Source organism: Pseudophryne corroboree, chromosome 6 (assembly GCF_028390025.1).
Source record: "Pseudophryne corroboree isolate aPseCor3 chromosome 6, aPseCor3.hap2, whole genome shotgun sequence".
Taxonomy (NCBI): domain Eukaryota; kingdom Metazoa; phylum Chordata; class Amphibia; order Anura; family Myobatrachidae; genus Pseudophryne; species Pseudophryne corroboree.
The window spans coordinates 72,547,501-72,570,103 of NC_086449.1; the positions used below are offsets into that span (position 1 = coordinate 72,547,501).

Here is a 22,603-nt window from a genome sequence, read left to right on the forward strand (position 1 = left end):
TGGAGATCGTGTCTGCTGAGGAAGTCTGCTTCCCAGTTGTCTACTCCCGGAATGAAGATCACTGACAGAGCGCTTACATGATTTTCCGCCCAGCGAAGAATCCTGGTGGCTTCTGCCATTGCTGCTCTGCTTTTTGTCCTGCCCTGGCGGTTTACATGCGCCCCGGCTGTGATGTTGTCTGACTGTATCAGAACCGGTAGGCTGCGAAGAAGATTCTCCGCCTGGCGGAGGCCGTTGCATATGGCCCTTAATTCCAGCACATTGATGTGTAGACAAGCCTCCTGGCTTGCCCATATTCCCTGAAAATTGTTTCCCTGTGTGACTGCTCCCCATCCTCGGAGGCTCGCGTCCGTGGTCACAAGAACCAATCTTGAATGCCGAACCTGCGACCCTCTAGAAGAGGAGTACTCTGGAGCCACCACAGGAGAGAGACCCTGGCCCTGGGGGACAGGGTATCTTCCGATGTATCTGCAGATGGGATCCTGAAAATTCCTTGCATGGAACCTGCCGAATGGAATGGCCTTGTAGGCCGCCACCATCTTTCTCAATACTCGAGTGCATTGATGAACTGACACTCTTTTTGGCTTTAACAGGTCTCTGATCATGTTCTGGAGTTCCTGGGCTTTTTCCACTGGGAGAAAAAAAAACTTTGTTTTTCCGCATCCAGAATCATGCCCAAAAAAGACAGCCGAGTTGTCGGAACCAACTGCTACTTTGGTAGATTTAGAATCCAGCTGTGCTGTTGTAGTACTCTCAGGGAGAGAGACACGCTTTTTAATAACTGTTCCCTTGAACTCGCTTTTATCAGGAGATCGTCCTAGTATGTGATACTTGTGAGCCCTTGCTTGCGCAGGAGCACCATCATTTCCGCCATTACCTTGGTGAAAATTCTCAGGCCGTGGAAAGCCCAAACGGCAACGTCTGAACTGGTATTGACAATCCTGTACAGCGAATCTTAGGTACGCCCGATGAGGAGGATATATGGGGACATGAAGGTATGCATCCTTTATGTCTAGTGACACCATAAAATCCCCCCCTTTCCAGGCTGGATATTCTTGCCCTGAGAGATTCCATCTTGAATTTGAACCTCTTTAAATATAGGTTTAGGGATTTTAGATTCAGAATTGGTCTGACTGAGCCATCCGGCTTTGGGACCACAAATAGGGTTGAATAAAACCCTTTTCCCTGTTGTACTAGGGGAACTATCACTTGCTGTTGACCCAGCTTTAGTATGGCAGCCAAAACTATTTTCCTCTCCGGGGAAGTAGCTGGCAAGGCCTATTTGAAAATCGGTGTGGAAGCACCTCTTTGATTGATTTGGTAGAGGCCGGGGAGGACATTTTTCCTGTAAACTAGCCGTAGCCGGTGTTCTTTTTCATCTACCTCAACCACTGGCGAGGAAAGAAAGCCACGCCCCTTTCTGAACTTACGCGACCGAAAGGACTGCATCTGTTATTGGGGTGTTTCCTTTTGCTGCGGGGGAACGTAAGGCAAAAAAGATGACTTACCCGCGGTAGCTGTGGAAACCAGGTCCGCGAGGCCCTCCCCAAATAAAACTTCACCCTTGTAAGGTAAAGCCTCAATATGTCTCTTTGAGTCAGCATCACCTGTCCATTGACGGGTCCGCAGGGACCTACTAGCAGAACCTGCCATGGCATTAGCTCTTGAACCCAAAAGCCCAATATCTCTCGCAGCCACTCTCATATATAGTGCTGCGTCCTTGATGTGACCTAAGGTCAACACCATACTATCTTTATGTGGGGTGTCAATGTCAGATGACAAGTTATCAGCCCAAGCTGTAATTGCGCTACCTACCCATGCCGACGCTACTGCAGGTCTGAATAGGGCTCCCGTAGTCGCATAAATTGATTTTAAGGAAGATTCCTGCCTACGATCCGCAGGATCCTATAGGGCCGCCGTATCAGGGGACGGTAGTGCTACCTTTTTGGACCAGCGCGTTAAGGCCTTGTCCAGCGTGGGTGAGGATTCCCACCGTAACCTGTCCTTTGAGGGGAAAGGATACGACATAATAATTCTCTTGGGAACCTGCAGTCTAATGTCAGGAGTCTCCCAAGCTTTTTAAATAAAACGGTCAGCTCATGAGATGAGTTAGATTACTTTTCTTTAAACATGCAGACCCTCGTGTCAGGGACAGAGGAGTCCTCTGTGATATGCAAAACATCTTTTATTGCAATAATCATATATTGAATACTTTCGCGACTCATGGGTGCAACCTTGCATCATCCTAGTCGACACTGGAGTCAGAATCCGTGTCGGTATCAGTGTCTGCTAACTGGGTAAAGGGACGTTTATGGGACCCTGAAGGGTCCTAGGACACAGTAAAAGCCATGGGTTAATTACCTGCTTGTCTTTGGACTCTGCTTTGTCCAATCTCTTATGTAATAAAGCCACATTAGCATTCAAAACATTCCACATGTCTACCCAATAAGGTGTCAGCTGTGCCGACGGAGACACCACCACCATCTGCTCTGCATCCTCCCTAGACGAGCCTTCCGCTTCAGACATGTCGACACACACGTACTGACACCCCCACACACACTGGGATAAATAAATATGGGGACTGACCCACAATAAGGCCCTTTGGAGAGACAGATAGAGAGTATGCCAGCACACACCCAGCGCCACAATATACTGAAACCAAGGTCCCAGCCTAAATAGCGCTTTATATATAAATATATGTACAATTTGCACCAAATAAATGTGCCCCCCCCCCCCTCGTTTTTGCCCCCTGTTATTGTACAGCAGGGGAGAGTCCGGGAGCAATTCTCTGCAGCATGCTGTGGAGAAAATGGCGCTGGTTAGTGCTGGAGGATCAAGCCCCGCCCCCTCAACGGCGGGCTTCGGTCCCGCTCAATTTCTTTATACTGGCGGGGGTTTTATACTATACTGCCTCCGCAGTATCTGAGACCTGAGCCAGTGCTGTTTCTGAGGTAATAATTGCTGCCCAGGGCGCCCCCCCTGCGCCCTGCACCCTTACAGTGCCTTCTGTGTGTGTGTGTGTTGGGAGCAATGGCGCGCAGCGTGACCGCTGCGCGTGTACCTCATTGAAGATCTGAAGTCTTCTGCCGCCTTTGAAGTCTTCTTTCTTCTCATACTCACCCGGCTTCTATCTTCCGGCCCTGTGAGGACGGCGGCGCGGCTCCGGGACGAACGGCGAGGGTGAGACCTGCGTTCCAACCCTCTGGAGCTAATGGTGTCCAGTAGCCTAAGAAGCAGAGCCTTCATTTAAGTAGGTCTGCTTCTCTCCCCTCAGTCCCACGATGCAGGGAGCCTGTTGCCAGCAGTGCTCCCTGAAAATAAAAAACCTAACAAAAGTCTTTTCAGAGAAACTCAGTAGAGCTCCACTGCAGTGCTTCCAGTCTCCACTGGGCACAGGATCTAACTGAGGTCTGGAGGAGGGGCATAGAGGGAGGAGCCAGTGCACACCCATTCTAAAGTCTTAAAGTGCCCATGTCTCCTGCGGAGCCGTCTATACCCCATGGTCCTTATGGAGTCCCCAGCATCCTCTAGGACGTAAGAGAAATAGTATTAATGGCACTATACTGGAAACTAGTGTCGAGGAAAGGGATCTAGGAGTCACTATTTCAGGTGACTTAAAGGCAGGTAAGCAATGTAACAAAGCAATGAGGAAGGCTAGTCAGGTGCTTGGCTGCATTGGGAGAGGAATCAGCAGCAGAAAGAAAGAACTAATAATGCCACTGTATAGGTAATTGGTACGGCCTCATCTAGAATACTGTGTTCAATTCTGGAGGCCATATCTTCAAAAGGATATTACTACATTAGAGACTGTACAAAGACGGGCAACTAAAATGGTGCATGGCCTTATCACAATACAAACCCAGAAAGACTAAAAAATCTCAACATGTATAGTTTGGAGCAGAGAAGGGAAAGGGGGACATGATAGACACTTTCACAAGTGTTTTAACAAAGTCCAGGAGGGAAACATTCTCCAAATGAAGAGAAGCAATAGGACACGAGGACATGCACTGAGACTGAAGTAGGGGGGGGGGGTAGGAGGTTCAGGGGAAATTTGGGGAAAAATTTCTTCACAGAAAGGGTAGTGGACATGTGGAATAGCCTCCCATCAGAGGTGGTAGAGGCTAAGACAGTAGAGCAATTTAAACATGCCTGGGATAGGCATAAGGATATCCTTACAAAGAAATAAGGATCAAATAAGGTTTAAGATAAAAATATGGTAAAAAAAGGGTCCGACTAGATGGGCCATATGGTTCTTATCTGCCATCAAATTCTATGTTTCTATGTTACAAACTAAAAGATTTTATTTTTAAAGTTACCAATTTTCTGCCACATCACACTGCATTTGCTATGTCCTCCCATAAGTAGGATGATGTAGTGAGCGGAATACATAGGAAATATGTGCAGATTATTGAGAACGCGCACACACTGCTCAATACCTGGAGATTGCTGCAGATATTTTTGGTTTGTGACGATAGACGGGAAAATTGATCGTGCGTGTGGGCAAGATTTTCCCGAATTATCTTCGAAACGCCGACACGATCGTTCGTACACCCTGTACAGTAACTTTGGTCGTTCTTCCAATTATTGGCATATCGGCCCGATAATTGTATAGTGTGTACCTAGCTTAAGTGGCAATCAACCATTTGTACCTAAATACTGGAAAATGAACAAAAATGGTCATTCAGACAAATTCGTTAAATCATACGAATTTCCAGCGTTTGAGAGCAAATGGTCGATTGTCATTTGCTTCCAAACTTTATCAGATTTTCATTCCAACCAGCCAGATTGGACAGATAATTGTATAGTGTGTACCTAGCTTTATAGTTGTGAATCCTTGTCATCTAGGATTCTTGGCAACCTCTGGCTTTGTGACAAGTAACCACGGGCTGTAAAAGCCCATTGAAAAAAACTGAGGAAAGAGGCAGCTATACAGCTGCCTCATTGACGGGGCTGTGCCTTTAGTACACATGAAATCACGCCCCCTATCAGTCATTGGGCAGAGAATCCAGCACTGCTTTACAGGAAATGGCTAGAGCAGGCCTGGCCAACCTGTGGCTCTCCAGCTGTTGTGAAACTACAAGTCCCAGCATGCCCTGCTACACTTTTGCTATTAGGAAATGCTAAAACTGTTGCAGAGCATGCTGGGATGTGTAGTTTCACAACAGCTGGAGAGCAACAGGTCGGCCAGGCCTGGGCTAGAGCTTAGAAATATAAGCCACGCCCCCTACTGTGACTTATGCTGAACCACCCCAGTACTCTGCTGCAGCAAAGCATAGCTCTGTAACTTTGCTCACAGACACATGATAGAGTCACTCCCTAGTCCTATCTGCACTGTGGGCCTTATTTAGACTCGGACGCAGCTGCGCATTTATATGCAGTGGCCGCATCTATAGGTTGTGCGCACACGCTTCAGCCGCAGTGCGTGTGCACAGGCTGTCATGATGCGATTGCTTCTCCGAATATGAGATTGCATCATGATTGACAGCTGCGGGTATCGGGGGGAGGGGGGAGCGTCACTGCGGTATTTTATTGGGCATGGGCTGGACAACGCAAGTGTGTCCGGACTATTTTTTGGGGTGGCTGTGTGATTTCACATGCAACCGTTGCGGTTAGACAAAAGATGGCGCCGGATCGCCTTCTAGCGCAGGTGGGGGACAACCTCTAATTGATGCATTTGCAATTAAATTGTGAACGCATCACAGGGCGGCGCAACACACATGCTGGGTGGCTTTGCCCTGTGCTAAGCGGCCCCCAGTATGTGAGCAGATGCAGATCTTGCTGCGTAAGCCAGATCTACGTCCATCTTTGAATAGCCCCTTATATCCAGTATTGTGTTCTTAAATCTGTGCTTCATCATCCATCAAAAAAGGTCTGCATAGGCCCTTATTGTATGGCTGTACCATTATAAAGCACTGGGTTCTATGGGAATGAAATACTGCTTATTATCACTGCTTTACAGCCGTGCATATTTCTAACAAATTCTTTCTGTTCTAATGTGTGGCAATGTGTGAGCTCTGCGTTATATGGGATTGTGTAAGAGGCTCTGGAATGCCGGACTGTACTGACGTCCTGCAGCAAACTCTGCCATTCTGGATCTTGTAGTGCTCATCCACATCCAGCCAGCGTGCCATCCAGGGGTATGTCTGTGACAGCTGTCGCCGGGGAGGGAGAGATTAAAGCCTCCCTGTATTGTCCGGCAATGGCTAATGACAGGAACAGACCGGACCATACAGGGAGGCTGTAATCTCTTCCTCCCCGTCTCCCTGGTGACAGCTGTTACAGACCCCCCCCCCCGGACAGGACACCCCCCAGATGGGGATGGACAGGGATGAGCACTACAAGCTCCAGAATGGCAGAGCTTGCTGCAGGGAGCTAGTCCAGCATTCCGGGGTCCGGACCGTTTTTTTAATATAATCCTGCGTTATACTGTGGTTTTATTAACACAAACAAAACTGTAAAGATGCCCCCCCCCCCTCCTTCCTCCCCCAAGCGTGCCTCCCCAGTCACTGACCTCACCACACATCACTGCTATAGAACTACATGAGGAAGAACTGCTTAGAACACACTCTTCCTCCTACCTGTTCCACTGCGCTGTGGGATCACGGGAGCTGGTCATGCAATGGCCAGTAAAGTTGGTGCAATCCATAGTATGGGTACCACACAGGAGAAGTCATGAAGATAGAGGTGGATAATAGGCGTTGGTAGATTGGAATGAGCATTTGGATAGGTACATGAAAACTAGTAAAGAGATGTAGGTATTTGTGGTTTTGTCAGTTATGATCATGGTTGTTACCTGTGTTTAAAGATAACACCTTAGAGATTGTTACAGGTAAATGTGAAATAAAACTAAAACACCATTTGTAGGGAAAATGTGACAGAAATGTACACAGGTCAGTGCTTTCACGGTACTGTACGAAACCTGCGTGACTTAGAGGCCATTTACTCATAGGTGGAAGCAGTGCTGTAATAGAATGAGGCTGTAACCTTGTGTCCCTATATCACTTATAGGTCTTGGCACAGAGCTTAGCACCACAACGCAGTCATGTGACCTGCCTTCAGAAGAACGCGGACGTACCCGAGACCGAAAGCACCACCACCACCATCACCATCATCACCACCACCACCACCACCACCCCGGATCTGAGAGGGAGCGCCTAGAATATGGGAGGCCAAGTTCTCGATCGCCAAGTGCGGGCCGGGACTATGCTCCACACAGACAGGTGGGTTCTGCTGTCTGTGATGGGTAACAAGGGGGGTAGGAGTGGCACTGACTGTACTGGAAAAGGGAAGGGCAGGCTAATATCACCGTGCAGGCTCCAGAGGCAACAGTGAACACTCTGATCTAATAAAGTGATTATTTCAAGAACTATTTAAAGGACTACTAAACCTAAAAGTTACCTTATGCATGCTACTAATACAATTCCAAATGTACATAATGGGCGGTATTCAATTCTTTTCACCCCCTTCAACACCCGTTATGTTTCTGCTGACAGGTGTGGTATCATCATTTCAGCTCGCTACGCCCCGGGGCAATGAGGGCGCCCTAACCCTTTACGCAACTAAACTGATTACTATGGGCGCGATATGCGTGATAACTGGGATCACTTTAGAAAGGAGATTGGGCGTGATATATCATTTGAATACCGCCCTATGTGTTTACATTCACTGTGTAGCAGAGTGTTAGATACCGTGCTCTTTTCCACCTTTATCAGGCAATAAGAGGTAAGCTGCGCTGCCTTTAAGAGAGGATGGCAGTTTAACTGCATTGTCAGGGGTGAATTTAGGGGTTCCGCCGCCCCTAGGTACACCATTATTGGTCACACATCCCCCTTCCCCATCACGTCACTGTCCCCTTTACAGGGCTGTAGAGAGCTTGCCCAATCCCCGGTAATGAAGGGGTCCTGGCCTAACGACCAAGGTGTGGCGTGCCCCTTTAAAAAAAATAACATGGTGGGTGAAGGGGGGGGGGGGGGGTGTCTGGAGCCAGGTAATTTGTACCTACTCCAACCTCTCTTGGTGCCACTGCCCCTTGATGTTGTAACCAGTTCTGATGCCTCCAGACTGCCAAAGAGGCCCAAGCTCGCACCTAACCACCTCCTGCACCACAATTTACTGCCCAATCCCCCCCCCCCTCCCCCAAGCCAGTTGCAAAATAAAATCTAAGTTGTAATGACAAAAAAAAAAGAAAGAAATCACCTAGCCTCATCTGGCCAGCGGCCTAGCAGGACTCTATTGCAGCGGTGCATGCTGTTCCTCCCCCGGCAAGTGGAGCCCCTAGGCACGTGCCTAGTTGGAAATCCACCAAGGTGTCTGCCCACAAATCAATGCCAAATAGTGATCTAACGAAACTGTTCAGATCAGCTGCGACTATATAGTGCAGGGGGGAACCGCTTAGCACATATAAACATACACGTTCTGATGTATGTAATATATGTGCCGGCTGGTTCCCCCAGGGAACAGCAGTGCTGTTGTATTAAAGGTGCCGTGCCACCCAGGACTCGACATATGGCTTCACATATTGCTTCTCAAGGTGGGTACACACTAGAGCGACGGGGATTCGTTCCTACGTCAGAACGCATCCCCGTCAGCCCTAGATCGTGTGTGCAGACTGGGGCGATGCTAATGAAGGTCGGAACAAACACTGGGGCGATGCTAATGAAGTTCGGAACAAACACTGGGGCGATGCTAATGAAGGTCGGAACAAACACAAGGGCGATGCTAATGAAGGTCGGAACAAACATGTTCCGTCCTTCATTAGCATAATACAGGACGCTAGCGACAACGCTTGGTTTTATGTGCAGCACATAGAACCAAGCATCCATCGCTAGCGTCCGCGGGAGCGTGCAATCCCCCGTGCACACTGAGCGATGTAGGTGATATGTTGTTACGAAATGGCATATTGTGCCGACATCGCTGTAGAATGTACCCAGCTTCAGTCGGCCCCAAGACTCCCGTTGGCTAGTTTCACAGGAGTCTGGGAGCCGGGCTTAGAGGGAGTGGGAAGCCTTATACAGAGGTGCCTGATACACATAGCACTGCTGACCCCTGGGTGGAACTAGCCAGCCATATATTACATACAGCAGAACATGTATGTTTATATGTGCTCAGCGGTTCTCCCCTACACCATGTGGTCAGTACTGCAGCCCAGGGCTGCAGCCACTGCTGCTTCAGATCATTATCAGATAACCACTCCCCCTGTGCGCAGTCATGTGACCCAGCTGCTTGGTAAATCGGATATGCGAGTCTGTGACATAGACTGATCTAACCAAGTGATTTGCACAAGAAATTATCTTTCCTCGCCACCAGCAAATGTTCTTTTTCAAATAGCTGCGCTCTGACAGTCTATTACGTTACACGTACATTTGTGAATGTTTTTAGCTGCTGCTATTTTAGATTTAGTTGTCCTGTGTGTACAGTGAACATTGTCCCTCTGATCCTGCTGCTCTCTGGAGCCATGACCTCAATTTACAGAGCAAAAAGTTCAATTACATTGTACAGTTTCAGTAGAGTAATAATGAATCACAAGATGGGTTAAATATATAATGGAACATTGCCCTCTATGCTCATTCCTTGCCTACTTTTCTTAACTCCTTGCATTTGTGATATTTATTTCTTGGTTGAAGGGGTGCCAGTGTGATGCCCCTCATTTCATCTCTCCCCTCCAGTGTGGTCCCTTTTTCCTCCTGCTTGTCCTTCTCCCCCCTTGCTGGGGTGTCCGCTTCCCATACTGTCACATATTTCCTGCTGCTCATATATTTTAGAGGAGTTGTCCCTGGGAATGTGGGGAGGAACGGTGAAGGAGAGGAAGGTCTTGTAGTAGTGGGCTTTGTCTCTCTTTTAGTTGCCTTCTCCCACTTTGGTTGGATCTTCTGTCTCTTACCCCTGCTTGTTTGCTCAATCTGCTTGTTCCTGCACAAAAACTTACAGAAAATCCATCTTTTTTCCACTTTTTCCGTTTTTTTTATTTCCTTGTTGCTGTGGCACCCTTACCCTCTCTCCTCCTAACCCTGTCATGCCCCTTCTGTGTACGTGTGAGGGCACTTCTCTCCTTTCTTTGCTGATCTTTTACTCATCTTCTGTATCTGTTTATCTTGAATGTTTTCTATCTCTGATTCATTCTTTAACTTTTGCAAATTTGTCTTTCCTTCATTTGTTGTTCCAAATTCATCTGTCATTCACTTTGTGGCCCTATTTTACCATGCTCCTCTTCCACGGACAACTCTTCTTTTATATCTTCATACAACATTTCCCTTTCCGCACTGGATGTCCTTTTCTTCATTTTGTTTTTTTTGTCACGTCTTTTATTTTTATTTTCTTCCTCTCCTATTTATACCCCTTTGCATTCTTCATGACTTATGCTTCTGTCTGTAACTTCTCAATTCTCGTTGCCCTCTTTTCTCTCTCCAACCTCTCGTGTCTTGTATCCCTCCCACCTGGCGTGTCTCCTTTTCGTGTTTTCTCTTGCTCTTGAATTCCCATTTTGTTTGGATTTTTGTGTAGGGCAGTAGTTCAGTGGATGGCAGCCCCGTGCCCTCAACCTCTGGGGCCAGCACACCCCGCAGAGGAAGGCGACAGCTGCCCCAGCTTCCCCCAACCCCCAGACCACGCATTACCTACTCCCCTGTGGTTCGAAGGCCTGCCAGCATCTGCCCTCCACAGCAGCAGCAGCAGCTGTCGCCGTGCAGAATGACTACACCCCTCCCAAGAAGATACCCTCAGAATGACAGCAACGTGGGCAGCAACGAGAGACGAGCCACCCATAACGACTCTCCCCGGCCACATCGACACACCAGGGGACACTGCTCTGATGCCCCTCGCGCTGGATGCAGACACAGTGGTCCATACCGGGATTCCTCCTATGAGGGACCCCACCCCTGTGACCAGCGCACCTCCAGGACTGCCGACCCCGGGGTAGTACCCCCTCTCTCGCCACATGGGCGCAGGCTGCCCAACGGCTACTCCCATGGGACTCCGCGACCCACAAAATCTCGTCACGAACGTTACAGTGAGAGTGAGGAGGACGACTGGTGCTAAAAAAAAAAAAAGTATATATACACACACAAATACATATATATAAATATATATATATTTATATATATGTATATATACATAAACTTTAATCTAGCAGGGAAATCAAAGACTCTTCTGAGAAAGGAAGAAAACGGGAGGAAAATATGTTTCCCAAAATATAAGAGATTGTCACCAAAAAAACAAATTCCTCCCTGTGTTCCTTTCCACATTTTGGGAAAAGTATGGACGCCCTTGCAGCATGTTTTTTTTATTATCCGTTGTATTTTGGGAGGGCATCTGGATTTTGAAGGAGAGTAGATGACACTCAGGAGGATAAAGCAACAAGTTTACCACCAAATCCCCCTCCCTGCTCTCTGAGCTCCCCAATTTCACTCAGCTCAGAACCATTTCCATTGGTCAAATATTCCCACCTGGAAGAAAAGAAGACGCAAAATGGCGCGAAAGTTTCTAAAAAGCTGCAGAGAACTTTTGGAAAATGTACAAAACAAATGGTATTATTTTATTTTATTTTTTTTCTCAATTTGTATTGATGAGTTTTATCATCCAGAGGATTGGATATGTGAGTGCTGGTTTAATGTCTTGGAAAGAGCACGCAGATGCACACACAAGAGTGTTTAGAGCTCATATTTGTTCATATTGCCTGCGGAAATGAGAATATTAACAAAAAAAAAACTCCAACAAAAAAAAAAGACATAAAAAGTTGGAGGAAAAAAAAAGAAAAAAAAAAGCAGCATTTGATTCATCTGATTTTTGCTTGAAAGTCCCAAAAAACGAGACATAGAAAAAAAAACACAAAAAACAAAATTGCGTTGCTAATTTTAAAAGCTTTTTTTCCGACTTTGTTTGAAAAAACGTTAGATGCGGAGTGTGGCGGATGCATGAATATTATAAATGGCAAAAAAATGTTAAATATATATATATATATACACACATTGAATTTAAGATAATGATAGATGAAAACTGGAATCTCTACCCAAGTGGCGAGCTGAGAATTATTTCTGTCAGAAAAAAAAACAAAAAAAAAAAAATGAGGGACATGGTTAAAAGTGGTTATAAATATTTTTTTTTCCTATTTATTATTTGGTGAAGTAATGTTTTTTTTTTTGTGAAATGAGAGATTTACAGATTTACAGCAGCGTAAACCAGATTTAATGTCACATAGCTACACAAGAGATGAAATGAGCTATATGGGCCATATATGGGCCATTACAGTGTTTCCCACACTCATACTGTATACCACCTTTCCTTACCAGCCAGGAGGACATCTGACACATACATGCAGTGGAGTGGTTTTAAATACTGGAGATGTGGACTGATAAAGTGATATATCATCCTGAGATTAGGAGTGGTGGGTAGGGCAACTTTGAGGGAGGGCTAGAACGGTCTTTATGCAGCCCTACTGACACTGCTGCACTGGCACTTGCGTGAAAAGTAACTTGGTATGTGTTTACTCAAAATGTTTCTTAAAAATGGTGCATATTGCAACTATTTTTTTTTATACATTGCGTTTTTTCTAACTTAAAATGTGATACGACAATAGCTATTGCCCGAATGTCTTCTCTTACAAACTTTTCACCACTCTCCAATGTCTCCATATGGTGCATTAGAGAGTCCAGCATGAGAAGGGTCGAACACAAATCGACTTTAAAAAACAAAGTTGTGTCCAACCCCCCCCCATTCCCTCCTTTATGTTTCTGTTCTCCTGTCTTGATATGTTCATGTTTTCCGTATATGCAACTGTGTATAACTGTGCACATGGCTTAGTTGACCTCACCTTCTCTTAAAAGTGAAAATATCATTAAAATCAAGTGTTGCTTATTTTGTAGCAGTTTTACGATCATAATTCCTATCTCCACTGGTTATGTCTACTGGCAAAAACCAGAAGTGGACAAAATACAGAAGTGGTGGCTCTAGATTTTGCCCAGCTTTCTCGATCAATGCTCGAAAAGTGATGTATCAGAACGGGTGATCTACTGCGGGTTAGTTTCTCCAGTGGAGGTTCACTAAGGTGCCTGATGACTAAAAGGAAACTTTGGCTTCCTTTTGTCTATACATTTTCAGTGTTACAGTAAATACCCCTCCCGCACACAGGTGGGCACACAGAGACGCGCACACCCTGGAGAACTGTCCGTTCGAGAAACATACAAATTTGTACCTTGCTGCAATTATTTAGCAAATCAGAAAATATGGTCATTTTTAATATCATGCAATTGCGTTTTTTTTTTTTTTTTTTTTTGCAGATTGGGTTGTTTCTAAACCCTACTACTGTGTCCAGCACAATTTTTTTTTCTTCATAACAGGTGAATTAATGGGTAAATTATTCCACATCTGCACAGGGTGGTTAATTCCCCCGAAAACACAATCACTTCATATTGAATTAGGATTTGCGGTGTCCTAGTCTTAGTATGACATAGGCCAGGTAGATTTGTATGTGCTACAAAATAAGCATCATCTATGTTTAGTGATTGGAATTTTCCTCTTGTAAAGGAACACCATCACATTACAATGGGTATTACTGCCAGGGCGAATGGTAATCCCGCCAGCTGTTATTTTCCTGTGTTACGGTCAGCGATATCGCAGCTGTGCAGCCACTTTGCTAATGGCTTCATACGAGAAAAAGCGGGACAGCCAGATACCTCACTGTTTTTCCTGGTTCCTTCTTGAAACTCCTGTCAGAATCCAAATAGCAATGAGTCTTTCTAAGTTACTCTGACAAATGGATGAATGAATACGATGGACTGACCCGGCCACCTCTGCTTTAGCATGCATATATGACCTGTTAGCAGCTACAAAGGGCAGGCTTGTAGACTTGTTATGCACTATGCCATGCCTTTCTTTTGCACTAAAATAAGTGTTATGTTACCCTGAAAGTGCTAAAAGAGAAACGTAAGAAAGGTTTAGGAGTCTCATCAGTGTGCCCGGGTGATGTTGGTGAGGGCACAGTCTGAGGCAGAACGTATTGTACACAGATGCATCATGCAACTATTTTTTGTCATTTCTGGGTGTTTTATAATTAAGTATTATGAAATAAAACATAAAGGTTTGAATTCTGTGTTTGCATTACGCTGCAAAGCAGAAACCTCACCGGATGAGGCCTCTCCTTCAAAATAATAAACTTCAGGATCAGAAACATTCCCTGCAATAGCAGAATGCATGAGATTGAACGGCAGCAGTACATTGTTGTTACCGAGAGTTTCGTTCTTATTTATGGTCACAAGCTCAGCTCTGAAGTTATTAATGCTTACAGTGGGGTCCACGGAGGCTGTGGACAAATAGAATCACTTGTTTCACCTATGAAATGTCCTGACATGTGCGTTGTGATAATGTCACAGGTAGGTGGATGGGAACAGTGATTGCCACAAATGCTGGGAAGAGCAATCTGTCACCCATGGCAAACATGAAGGTGGGTCAGGGCACTATAGCATAGGCATGATCACTGGCAGATTGGAAATAGGGCGCACCAGTAAGATTCCTGGTAGGCTGACCTGTCTGTGGGGCCTGTTGTGTGTGTGTTGTCCTTGTCATGTGGCCTCACCCCTCCACATGACAGGCAGCCCACCATATTCAGTACACTGCATTGTCTCCATTCATTCTGTTATTCCATTTCTGCAGTACAGCAACTCTGCCATCCAGTGATGCTGCCATGGCTACATGGTATGTTATACCTCTTGTGCTGCCCATGTCGGGCCACTTCTACAAAATATTACAGGGCCACTTTTAGTTCCCAATCTGCCCCTGGTCTGCAGCAAAAAATGCAAGGAAGGCAGCAAATGCGTACAATCAGGCCCTGTGAGGAGGGATCCCGCCCCCCTCAACAGACCCCACCCCCTCATCAGACTGCACCTCCATTAGGGCTGCTTTCATAAATTTCCCGGGTTGGTTTTCCATCCCAGTCCGTCCCTGGGCATGATTGCATGCTTCTCTCCCAAACACGGACCAGCTAATGATCCTATTCTCTACCAATAATGTCATTTCTGTGGCACTCTGCTTAGCTAAAGGCTTCATAGTCTTTCAATAGTTACATCTGGCCAATGAACAAGCAAGGGGTGACTATGAGCGAGGTGCGTGCAGGCATCTATTTTCTTTTTATGCAGGCAGGGAGCATACTGTAAGCACACAATGGTCGCCTGCGTTTTAGAGTAGGGCTAGGCTGGCCCCCATAAACTCTAAACAGGCCACCCAGTGCTTAAAGTGTACCTTTTGCTTAAACACAGCGGAGGGTTCCATTTTGGAAAACAAACTCAACCCATTCATTAAGAACCTGTGATGTCACTGAGGCATATGTGGTATTGGCTGTGCCCACGAGATAGCTGTCTCTAATGGAGGGACTCTGCAGAGTGTGACTTGCATCAGTCAGTGTTAGCGTCACAGCCATTGCACACCCATAGAGTGTGAGGGGAATGTTGTGTTTGTCAACAGACTTGTATAGTCCTGCGTTCAGATGGACGTAATCACACACACAGCAATGCCAACATCCCTTTGTCACTATGGACTTGGAGTCATAACGTGGAGAGAGATAAAGTAGCAGTCAATCCGCTCCTAACTGCCATATTACGGGCTGTGTCTGAAAAATGACTGTGAGGAACAGATTGATTGGTACTAGAGGGGACATTTACTAAGCAGTGATAAGAGCGGAGAAGTGAGCCAGTGGAGAAGTTGCCCATGGCAACCAATCAGCTTTGAAGTAACATCTATAATTTGCATACTATAAAATTATACAGAGCTGCTGATTGGTCGATGGAGAAACTTCTCCACTGGTCCATTTCTCCGCTCTTATCACTGCTTAGTAAATGTCCCCCATGATCTCTCTCCACTTTATCTCTCTCCAATGCTTACTACAACTTCCCCCAGGAAGTTGAGAACCATGCATTAACACCATAGAGACTGGGGGCAAATCTAACCCTTCCAAACTTTCAATGGTGTTAGATTAGTTATTACTCAACTAAACATCATGATAAATCTCATCTACACTCATGTGACGACATCTATTTAGAGGGCTGACCTAACAGGTTTTGTAGGATAGAGTGTAGCATTAAGTTTGTGTATGGCTCATATTAATAGTTTGCCCACATAATCCTTTTGTCAGTACATCTCCAAAAGGGTAACTATAGAAGGGAGGGAAATCTGTCACTACAGAAGACAAGGCATCAGTATACACTAAACGGGAGGATTAACAGGTGGCCTGCACTATGTACGTATAGAAGCCACATATATACATTATAATCATCCCTAATCTGGACCCCACCTCCTGCGGCACCCTTCCAACAGCCTGTTGGAATGTCAGCTTAAGATCAGATGAGATTTACATTATTTCCTTAATACTACATTATTACTACAAGTGGGTTAACCTGTGATTTGAAGGTTTGTAACTGTGGGGCAGATTTATTAAGACTGGTGAAGTGATAAAGTGGAAGGTGATAACGCACCAGCCAATCAGCTCCTAGCTTCCATGTTATAGGCTGAGTTTGAAAATTGACAGGAGCTGACTGGCTGGTGTGTTATCACCTTCCACTTTATCACTTCACCAGGATTAATAAATCTGCCCCTGAATGACATTATAACCCCCCCCTTCCTTCCCACTGTCCAGGCACTATATAACTCAGGGTGAGAAGGATGACCGCAGCTGATGCAATGATTCTGCCCAAGTGTCTCTGTAGGCAGACTCTGATTGTGCCATCCAGTGCCAGTAGCCTGCTCTACAGCACCCTCTCCTGGCTTCTTCTCTTGTACAACCCAATCACAGCTTCTATTTCATTCTCTCTCAGAAACCAGCAATGATTCCAGAGATCAGTGATTCTTCTCAATGTTTCTTCAAGGGAAAGAGACGAAATCCTGTTGCATTTACACTTATCACAGAGAAATTAATTCTTCCAGAAAGGGTCTTTACCTTTAATGGCACCCAAGGCCCGGGTCGTACTTACGGCTTGTGTAGCCCAAGAACATTGTGAAGAATACACCTTATGTAAAGTAGCCCACTAAGCCTGACATAGGTTTACGTTGTAGTAACACACAATGAGTACATTCCTAGCAGCTACAGGACAGCAGTGCCATTTATGAACACTTACTTACCAACAATAGGTAGTAACATTAACACAAGAGCGTAGATGGATCTATATCAATACACCAACCTTGAAGGCATCCCAGTAAAAGGTATGAATTACAAAATGGAAAGATCAGTGGATTCCTCGTAAAAGGCAAAGTGTATTTAGAAAAATAAACTTCGTTTTTAAAGAGTCCTTATATATGCCCAGATTTATCAGGCTTTGGAGAGTGATAAATTGCACAGTGATAAAGTATCAACCAATCAGCTCCTGTCATTTATTAAACACAACCTGTAACATGGCAGTTAGAAGCTGATTGGCTGGCACTTTATCACCGTGCTATTTATCACTCTCCGAGGCTTGATAAATCTGGGCTATATAGAGAGACTCCGCAGATAACGATATACCCAACCTGGACCCTGGACATCATAGTGTAAGGTAATAGGATGATTAGGATGATAAAGGTATCAGTCGATTTGAAGTACATCCAGGCAGCAATATACAAATCTCCATAATGGGCAGGATCCCCACAAAGACTTTCCCACTAGCAACGTACAGGAGAGAGAGAGAGAGAGAGACCCTTTAGAACTAATAAGGTCCAATGCTAACCCATGAATTAATCCTAAATTATTCTATATTTTGTTAATACAATTGTTCATTCAGCTATGGAATCTGAGAATCCCCAATGTGAAGGGGCAGATGTATGAAGCCTGGAGAAGTGATAACGCAGTGATAAGTGCAAGGTGATAACGCACCAGCCAATCAGCTCCAATATGTAAATTGACAGTTAGGGGTCTATTCATGAAGCAGTGAAAAGTAAGCCTGTGGAGAAGTTGCCCATGACAACCAATCAGCTGCTCCGTACAACTGTATAGTATGCAAATTATAAATGTTACGTCAATGCTGATTGGTTGCCATGGGCAACTTCTCCACTGGCTCACTTCTTCACACATTTCACTGACTCATGAATAGACCCCCTTAGGAGCTGGCTGGCTGGTGCGTTATCACCTTGCACTTATCACTGCTTTATCACTTCTCCAGGCTTCATACATCAGGCCCATGTGTGTGGGTCATTGTATGTTTCCACTGGTACCACTGCGGCTCTTCTTATCACTGCTGCTTTCCCCTACATCTGGCTGTTCTATCTCCTCCCTTTCCAAAATATGTAACTTGGTGTGTTCAGCTTTATACTGCTAATACATTACTGCTCCTACGGTACTGACAAGGCAGCACTACTCCGCCCTTTTGCCATTTGTATAAGGTAGGTGAGACCTCCCTGTAATATGAGAATTCCCACTATATTCCTATGAACTGCTGTAAAGCACATCAGTAACATTGGCGCATAGAAGTGGATTTTATCATGCATTATCGCACAATGGACCTGATTCAGATGCTGTCGCAACTTCTATGATGTTGCAACTAAGCGATTATTGATAGACTGTGCAATGGGTCACAGACGCAGTGCGCACAAGCCAAGGTACCTTTGCCATGCTGCTCTGCAATGAGGAATCAGTCGCAGAGTTATTGACAGGAAGAGGCCGTTTGGGGGAGGTAACAGGCAGTGTCTGCAAAAAATAAGAATTTACTTACCGATAATTCTATTTCTCGGAGTCCGTAGTGGATGCTGGGGTTCCTGAAAGGACCATGGGGAATAGCGGCTCCGCAGGAGACAGGGCACAAAAAAGTAAAGCTTTACTAGGTCAGGTGGTGTGCACTGGCTCCTCCCCCTATGACCCTCCTCCAGACTCCAGTTAGGTACTGTGCCCGGACGAGCATACACAATAAGGGAGGCATTTTGAATCCCGGGTAAGACTCATACCAGCCACACCAATCACACCGTACAACTTGTGATCTAAACCCAGTTAACAGTATGACAACAGAAAGGGCCTCTTAAAGATGGCTCCTTAACAATAACCCGAATTAGTTAACAATAACTATGTACAAGTATTGCAGATAATCCGCACTTGGGATGGGCGCCCAGCATCCACTACGGACTCCGAGAAATAGAATTATCGGTAAGTAAATTCTTATTTTCTCTATCGTCCTAAGTGGATGCTGGGGTTCCTGAAAGGACCATGGGGATTATACCAAAGCTCCCAAACGGGCGGGAGAGTGCGGATGACTCTGCAGCACCGAATGAGAGAACTCCAGGTCCTCCTTTGCCAGGGTATCAAATTTGTAAAATTTTACAAACGTGTTCTCCCCCGACCACGTAGCTGCTCGGCAGAGTTGTAATGCCGAGACCCCTCGGGCAGCCGCCCAAGATGAGCCCACCTTCCTTGTGGAGTGGGCTTTTACAGTTTTAGGCTGTGGCAGGCCTGCCACAGAATGTGCAAGTTGAATTGTGTTACAAATCCAACGAGCAATCGACTGCTTAGAAGCAGGTGCGCCCAACTTGTTGGGTGCATACAATATAAACAGCGAGTCAGATTTTCTGACTCCAGCCGTCCTTGCAATGTATATTTTTAAGGCTCTGACAACGTCCAACAACTTGGAGTCCTCCAAGTCGCTAGTGGCCGCAGGCACCACAATAGGTTGGTTCAGATGAAATGCTGATACCACTTTAGGGAGAAAATGCGGACGAGTCCGCAGTTCTGCCCTATCCGAATGGAAGATTAGATAAGGACTTTTATAAGATAAAGCCGCCAATTCAGATACTCTCCTGGCAGAGGCCAGGGCTAGTAACATAGTCACTTTCAATGTGAGATATTTCAAATCCACCTTTTTCAATGGTTCAAACCAATGGGATTTGAGGAAATCTAAAACTACATTTAGATCCCACGGTGCCACCGGAGGCACCACAGGAGGCTGTATATGCAGTACTCCCTTGACAAAAGTCTGGACCTCAGGGACAGAGGCCAATTCTTTTTGGAAGAATATTGACAGGGCCGAAATTTGAACCTTAATGGATCCCAATTTGAGACCCATAGATAATCCTGATTGCAGGAAATGTAGGAAACGACCCAGTTGGAATTCCTCCGTCGGAACCCTCCGATCCTCGCACCACGCTACATATTTTCGCCAAATGCGGTGATAATGTTTCACGGTGACTTCCTTCCGTGCCTTAATCAAGGTAGGAATGACTTCTTCTGGAATGCCTTTCCCTTTTAGGATCTGGCGTTCAACCGCCATGCCGTCAAACGCAGCCGCGGTAAGTCTTGAAAAAGACAGGGACCCTGCTGTAGCAGGTCCCTTCTCAGAGGTAGAGGCCACGGTTCGTCCGTGAGCATCTCTTGAAGTTCCGGATACCAAGTCCTTCTCGGCCAATCCGGAACCACTAGTATTGTTCTTACTCTTCTTTGCCGTATGATCTTCAATACCTTTGGTATGAGCGGCAGAGGAGGAAACACATACACTGACTGGTACACCCAAGGAGTTACCAGTGCGTCCACAGCTATTGCCTGTGGATCTCTTTACCTGGCGCAATATTTGTCCAGTTTCTTGTTGAGGCGAGACGCCATCATGTCTACAATTGGTCTTTCCCAACGGTCTATTAACATGTTGAAGACTTCTGGATGTAGACCCCACTCTCCCGGATGAAGATCGTGTCTGCTGAGGAAGTCTGCTTCCCAGTTGTCCACGCCCGGGATGAACACTGCTGACAGTGCTATCACGTGATTCTCCGCCCAGCGAAGAATCTTGGCAGCTTCTGCCATTGCACTCCTGCTTCTTGTGCCGCCCTGCCTGTTTACATGGGCGACCGCCGTGATGTTGTCCGACTGAATCAACACCGGCTTTCCTTGCAGGAGAAGTTCCGCCTGGCTTAGAGCATTGTAGATTGCTCTTAGTTCCAGAATGTTTATGTGAAGAGACTTTTCCAGACTCGTCCATACTCCCTGGAAGTTTCTTCCTTGTGTGACTGCTCCCCAGCCTCTCAGGCTGGCGTCCGTGGTCACCAGGATCCAATCCTGAATGCCGAATCTGCGGCCTTCTAATAGGTGAGCCTTCTGCAACCACCACAGAAGTGACACCCTTGTCTTTGGTGACAGGGTTATTCGCAGGTGCATCTGCAGATGCGACCCTGACCATTTGTCCAACAGATCCCTTTGGAATATTCTTGCATGGAATCTGCCGAATGGAATTGCTTCGTAAGAAGCCACCATTTTTCCCAGGACTCTTGTGCATTGATGTACTGACACTTTTCCTGGTTTTAGGAGGTTCCTGACCAGATCGGATAACTCCTTGGCTTTTTCCTCTGGAAGGAAAACCTTTTTCTGAACCGTGTCCAGAATCATTCCTAGGAACAGCAGACGAGTTGTCGGGATTAAATGGGATTTTGGAATATTCAGAATCCACCCGTGTTGTCTTAGCACCTCTTGAGATAGTGCTAAAGCTGTCTCCAGCTGTTCTCTGGACCTTGCCCTTATTAGGAGATCGTCCAAGTATGGGATAACTAATACGCCTTTTCTTCGAAGAAGAATCATCATCTCGGCCATTACCTTGGTAAAGACCCGAGGCGCCGTGGACAATCCGAACGGCAGCGTCTGAAACTGATAGTGACAGTTTTGAACAATGAACCTGAGGTACCCCTGGTGTGCGGGGTAAATCGGAACGTGTAGATACGCATCCTTGATGTCCAAGGATACCATAAAGTCCCCTTCTTCCAGGTTCGCTATCACTGCTCTGAGTGACTCCATCTTGAACTTGAACTTTTTTATGTAGAGGTTCAAGGACTTCAGATTTAGAATAGGCCTTACCGAGCCATCCGGCTTCGGTACCACAAATAGAGTGGAATAATACCCCTTTCCTTGTTGTAATAGGGGTACTTTGACTATCACCTGCTGAGCGTACAGCTTGTGAATGGCTTCCAACACCCTCTCCCTTTCGGAAGAGACGGTTGGTAAGGCAGACTTCAGGAAACGATGAGGAGGATCCGTCTCTGAGACGGCCCCCCACTGTCCCCGAGTCCGCTTGAGAGGCCCCAGCGTCATGCTGAGGTTTTTGCAGGAGCCGGGGAGGGCTTCTGTTCCTGGGAAGGAGCTGCCTGTTGGTGTCTCTTCCCTCTTCCTCTGCCTCGTGGCAGGTACGACAAGCCCTTTGCTCTCTTATTTTTGTAGGAGCGAAAAGGCTGCGGTTGAAAGGTCGGTGCCTTTCTCTGTTGGGGAGTGACTTGAGGTAAAAAAGTGGATTTCCCGGCAGTAGCCGTGGCCACCAGGTCTGATAGACCAACTCCAAATAACTCCTCCCCTTTATACGGCAAAACCTCCATGTGACGTTTTGAATCCGCATCGCCTGTCCACTGTCGTGTCCATAAGGCTCTTCTGGCTGAAATGGACATAGCACTCACCCGAGATGCCAGTGTGCAAATATCCCTCTGTGCATCACGCATATAGATAAATGCATCCTTTATTTGTTCTAACGACAGTAAAACATTGTCCCTATCTAGGGTATCAATATTTTCAATCAGGGATTCTGACCAAACTACTCCAGCACTGCACATCCAGGCAGTTGCTATAGCTGGTCGTAGTATAACACCTGCATGTGTGTATATATTCTTTTGAATAACTTCCATCTTTCTATCTGATGGATCC

General features: G+C 46.1%; 1 protein-coding gene across 13 annotated transcripts in view; it reads left to right on the plus strand.

The window, feature by feature from the left end:
* CACNA1A (calcium voltage-gated channel subunit alpha1 A) overlaps positions 1-14,078 on the plus strand; it is a 502,477-nt gene extending 488,399 nt beyond the window's left edge. For 12 of the 13 annotated variants that reach the window (XM_063931156.1, XM_063931144.1, XM_063931146.1 and 9 more), the window contains 2 exons: positions 7,009-7,220; positions 10,501-14,078. In XM_063931156.1, the coding sequence (XP_063787226.1) occupies positions 7,009-7,220; positions 10,501-11,034 (746 nt within the window). In that variant the 3' untranslated portion in view covers positions 11,035-14,078. The remainder of the gene's footprint in view (positions 1-7,008; positions 7,221-10,500) is intronic. The other variant, XM_063931153.1, reaches the window with a different exon arrangement.
* The last annotated feature ends 8,525 nt before the right edge of the window (positions 14,079-22,603 follow it).